Source organism: Ruditapes philippinarum, unplaced genomic scaffold (assembly GCF_026571515.1).
Source record: "Ruditapes philippinarum isolate M1 unplaced genomic scaffold, ASM2657151v2 ctg3549_1_1_1_1, whole genome shotgun sequence".
NCBI classification, from domain to species: Eukaryota; Metazoa; Mollusca; class Bivalvia; order Venerida; family Veneridae; genus Ruditapes; species Ruditapes philippinarum.
The window spans coordinates 66,039-71,733 of record NW_026861604.1 but is presented as its reverse complement, the minus strand read 5'-3'; the positions used below and the strand labels follow the sequence as shown (position 1 = coordinate 71,733).

The window sequence follows — 5,695 nt, the reverse complement described above, 5'->3', positions numbered from 1 at the left end:
GTGAAAAAGACAAACTAGACGAAAATTGCTCAATAGCGCTTGCCATAATGATGATTATGTTTGTAAGATGTTTAGCTGTTTTTATCGGTTTTAATTTATTTAGGGTGTTGATTGACTTATGTCCAAAATGAGTGAAATTTACAAATTCTTCAAAATTCATTAAAACCAAACATATTTTTTTCTATGGCCTACGCTTTTACAGTAACAAAAAGTGGGAAAGGGGAGGTTTTTCTTTCAAAAGCAATGTAGCGTGTACGGTTTGATAATTCCATGTAGTGCATGCCAGCCTGGGCTCCAGTCTGTCTATTTTAATGCTTCTGTTCGACTTTATCAAAACACAATCGAGTATGTAATAGCGCTTATGTTATGAATAAGCAAAAAAATATCAACGCATGAATCCCAGGCTAAGTACATGCCCATTGAAAAAAAGAAGAAAGAAAAACAAAATACATCCCGAAACAAACATCTGGCTTCACTTAAACATTCATGTATATCCACTAAATTATACGGCAACTTCAAGTGGAGTTACTTATACCACTTGAAATCAAAAGCTTGTGAAGGACATCTTATGAACCTTACAGAAAGTTCGTAAACAACTCGACGGCTTGAAATACGAGGGTAAAACATAAGGCCGGGCCTCTTTTAACATTTTTTACCTGTTACACTTGTTAAAGAGACGCTAGATGTCCTACCTTGCCCTCTTCAGGCTAGTTTATGTATATACATAGAGTTACATTAATTGTATTATATACACATTAAACAAAAATTTGGAATCCCTTGATTATAGGTATTAAAGACGTTTGTCAGTTCAAAAAATAAGCATGTGATGCTTCTTTGGTCAGTTATTTTGAGAAAATATCACTGGTTTATTTATTTGACATAATTTTGTCAGAAACTGTTGTAAATATAGAAAATATTGCATTTGTCTGCTCTGTGTCAATCAATGTGAAAACCATTTTGCATTGATAATATCTCTGCTTTTCAGGTCCGTACAAAAACCGGTTCATTTTAATCTATAAGCATGCCAAAGTTGAAACTAAATTGGAATACATATTTAAAATTTAATCTGATTAAAAGTCTACGCAGACAGGTGCTTTATGCAAAAATAATAAATAAACTTATATTTTACATTTGGCCTTTTTTTCTTCCTTGCATGAACATCTAGATTTATTTTCATAAATAAAGCGCAAAATATATATTCTAAGAAATAAGATAAACCATTCGGACTTTTTGACGATTTTTCGTTTAATCTGTAAGAAAAACTATGTCACTTACGTTTGTAAAAGCTTCTTTGTTCTTACTTTTAATAAGAAAGTGTTCATTGTTTAGTTTTGAGTATGCCTTACAAAAAGTTGATAGTTTTGAAGCTAGAGTGGTTGCTCTGGAGACGGCGGATAGTTTAAGGCGTCTTGAAATCGATGAGATATTTGTTCAATTTTCTGAATTCACCAAGAAATTGAGAGCAATGAACATGTCATTAATTTCGACAAGTTCAAACGTGGATGTAAACAATGGTAATACTTCAGGTGTGATTACAGATGGACACTCACTTAGTTACCTGGTTAAAGGAATGGCTGCAGAGAAACTGTTGAGCTACAAGAACAAAAAGAAATTTAAGAGATTGATACGTTCCTTACGAAATGTATTTAGCGACCACGAGAATAAGTTTGAAGAGATGACGAAAATGTTAAAAAGTGAAATTGATCAAAATAGAGACAATCTGATAAATGGCCAAGCTTTATTGGCAGACACATGTGATACCATAAAAGAAGGTTGTAGAAATGAAATGGCCTCGTTAAAAGCTGAATTTGAGCAAATAAAGAACGAAATAGAATTGTTAAAAGACGTAACAAAGAATCATCGGGCTATCGAGATAGAATCATGCGTAGATTTATTAGGTCAGGAACAGTTCGTTAGTGGTACTTATGAGCTCCAAAATGGTCTGAAAGTTTATTGTGACCAAACTACTGATGGGGGAGGTTGGATAGTTTTTCAGCGTCGTGAAGATGGAAGTATCAATTTTGAACGCACATGGGATAACTACAAAGATGGATTTGGAGATTTATTGCACGAGTTTTGGATAGGAAACGATAATTTACATGTCCTTACAGAACATGGTAACCACGAGTTACGTATAGATATGGAGGATTTTGAAGGTAATAAGGCTTATGCTAAGTACAGTCATTTCAAAGTTCATGGAGAAGTTGATAAGTTCAGGCTTGAAGTGAGTGAGTATAGTGGAAATGCTGGCGATTCTCTCATCAATCATAACAAAGCGGCGTTTTCTACACTTGACAGGGACAATGATCCAGACAATGACCATTGCGCTAAAAAGTTCAAAGGTGCATGGTGGTATTTTGCAGGCTGTCACTATTCAAATCTCAACGGATTTTACTACCAGGGGTCGGATTCCCCATTTGGTAAAGGTGTAATATGGTATCATTGGAAACAATCATTTAGGTATTCCCTAAAATTTGTCGAAATGAAGCTCCGGTCAACTTAATCTTATGGATGTTTTGTATTAGAATCGAGATTCATAAAATTTGGAATAATACAACTGCACATCTTCGCATGTACACATGTTTAACAAATAAATGTTTTCTACAAATACATTTTTGCAATGTGTTAATGCAAACAAGCATTTAGGGTAAATGCAACATACTGTACCTAGTTGTGAAAGACAGTGAAACTAGTTATGAAAAAAAAACAGTGTACAATTACACGATTAAATAAATGCATGAATTCATTCAGTTGTTTTTTTTTTTTTTCATTATTTCATAGAGCGATAATGGGAGCAATTCATTGGAATACTTAATGTATATAATGCCTTACATTTAGATAAATATCTGGTAAGATAAAATATAAACTATAAAAAATGCAATATGATGTAACATTAAATAAAAAACGCTATTAAAGTCCAAATTAACGAAGGCAATTACATGTTAGTGTCGAGGAATAATTTACGTTAACAGTGTATTACAAGTAAATGTAAGCGTCTCGCAATAATTTGAATGCACTAATTGGAACTCGTTGCATATTTATCATTATAATTTGCTTCACTTTATTCCCCTATTAAACAGTCCTGTCACTCGAGTGCATATTATTTCTAGGAAAATATGCTCAGAATAAATAAGGGATGCCTACATTTCATACGAAATAATAAATTCTTACAATCTTCATGTTTAAGATGAAATCGTGAAGAATAGATTATGGTGTCGAAAACTAATCGTCACTTTAAATCATATGTTGATTTCAACTCTTACTAATTATTCAGTCGCACAAAAAAGAACATTATGCTGGTGATGACCAATATAGAATGAATAATGGAATATTTGAAAGGTTGATCACCTATAAAGGGTGTCAGCATATATTTGGCGATGACTACTACATGTGTATAATCACCCGGTGGTATAATATATAAAGCAGCTATATGATATACATGTATATCAAACTACCGTTTATACACGGACGTATTTGCTGTTTAATACGACTTCATTATGCTTCTTATCCTTCTTTTCAAATCAAAAAGATAATTCACGAAAAGTACTGTTTCGTTTCCATACGATGCAAATACATATTTTGTAAATTGTAGCTATTCATTGTAATGAATTGAAGGTACGTTATGCCTCAGGAACGAATGAATATTTCGTTCTGTAAAAATGGCAAATAGGAGTTTTATAATGTTTGGGGCATGTTAGATGCATATCACCTGAAGAAAATAGTGTTGCGTCATAAAAGTAACAAAATGTAAACAAAGTAGTATTTTGACTTGTATTCAAAATACTAAATCGATATATCTGTACTTATTGCTAAAAGCAACAGAAGAAAACGATGGCTCGGTTAAAAGCCAATGAGTAACTTTCTGGAAATATAACCGGACGTTAAAAAACAAACAAACAACAACAAGCTTTTGAAAAATAAAGATTTAAGTATTTCTGAGGCATAATAGACATTCATTGTTTTAGAGATGGCTACATAACCTAACGAGTGATTTTATTTCAAGTTACTATGCTTCCTTACTTATAAATGATTGATAATTGAACCACAATGTTGTTACATATTTTGTTATTTGCTCATACGAAAATAAATCATTAAATAACTGACAAATGTTATAAGACCTTGTTTCTAGGACAGAATACCTTAAAATAAAATAATGAGATTTGCATTGTTCCAATGTTTCTACATAAACTTCAGTAGAAGAAATAACAGATCATTGTCTTTGGTTGTTGAATTCATAGAACTTACAATGCTGATTATTTACATAGCGACAGATGGTTATTTTTGCCCCATTGTAGCATGTGCGGTGGCATAGAGGGGACATATGACATATTTTATCTATCACGTGGGCACGCGATAGCTATTACATACGCACGCGAAAGCTACTGTATAGGGGCACGAGATAGCCCCTACGTTGGTCAATCATTACGTGCGCATGTGAGAGCTATCGCGTGCGCACGTAGTAGCTATCGCGTGCGCACATGGTAGATAAAATATCTCTGAAGGCCCCTTTTTGCCACCGTATGCATGTCCTCATCTAGCAAAATCTGTTTAACAATTTGCTAATCTCCTTACAGTAAATGAGGGCTTTGTGAGGGCATTGTGGTCTGTACAGTTGGGCAAAGTGGTCTGGCGTGTACAATGTAAAGTCCTCTAGTGTAAATAGTATAAGTGCTTTGTAATAGCAGGAATATTAGAAATAATATATATTCTATTTACATTATATGTATAATCGGTTAAGTAACACGATGATTATAAAGGCTATTTTGTAAGTTTCAAATCATACACTGGTCTTACTTGTATCAAGTTTGAAGCATTATATGCGTTCAAAGTATAGTTTAAAAGTAACATTTGTTTTGTTTTGTTTGTATAATTTCAATATTTTGTGCCATATTACTATTGCAATAAATCAAAACCATATAGCTTAGATTAGTAAATGTACTACAAAGACCAGTGTATGGAAGATAATTTCCATTCATGTTTTAAAATATACTATGTAATAGATGCTGACAATGTCTCTCCTGAGATTGCAAGTGTAATACATACACGAAGTATTTCTTAATATTATATATTTGAATGTAGAATCTCTAAAAAAGTAAATAACTTGTAAATTAAATATTTAATCAATGGTAACCATTAATAATGAAAGAAAAGAAATACTTGCAGTCACGTCATCTTGCTATGTAATTAGTTATTTACTTATGCATACATGTAATTGTATATATCATGAATGCTTATACATGACTCTTTTGAGAGTTAATTTTCAAAATAAAGATTCTTCTTCTTATTATTATTATTCTTCTATATTCCGTTTAATTTGAAGGTGCGGACGGTATTGCTGTCTGATCATTTCTTGCAAATAATTCTTCATCTTTAAATAAATTTAGAATTATGTTGATTCGTTTTATTTACGCCATGTGATCATCCTTTTTCGAAAGGGCTTGGCTCACTAAAACCATAATAGTGCCCTTAAATTTGGAAAAAAGTAAAATGGCTTCACCATATCAAATGCGTTTATTTTTATGCACACCTACCCTAGATATGTCATTTGCAAATATGTAGCCCATGTTGATTTTATATTATTACTTCATACCAAAATAATAATCTCTTGTTGGGAAATTCTGTGATATGAGAAAATCCCCCCCCCTCCTCCCCACAAAAAAAGGTATAAAATAAATAAATAATATTTTTTTCAATA

The 5,695-nt window shown here is 32.4% G+C and overlaps 1 protein-coding gene across 1 annotated transcript; it reads left to right on the top strand.

Moving 5' to 3' along the window:
* Positions 1-1,164: 1,164 nt before the first annotated feature.
* LOC132716304 (ryncolin-2-like) lies at positions 1,165-5,284 on the top strand. The gene has a single exon (XM_060699552.1). It carries the CDS (start codon positions 1,265-1,267, stop codon positions 2,501-2,503), a length of 1,239 nt encoding a protein of 412 aa, XP_060555535.1. The 5' UTR covers positions 1,165-1,264; the 3' UTR covers positions 2,504-5,284.
* The last annotated feature ends 411 nt before the right edge of the window (positions 5,285-5,695 follow it).

Excerpts from the sequence above, each read along its gene's own strand:
- LOC132716304 (XM_060699552.1), top strand. The coding sequence starts at position 1,265 with ATGTCACTTACGTTTGTAAAAGCTTCTTTGTTCTTACTTTTAATAAGA.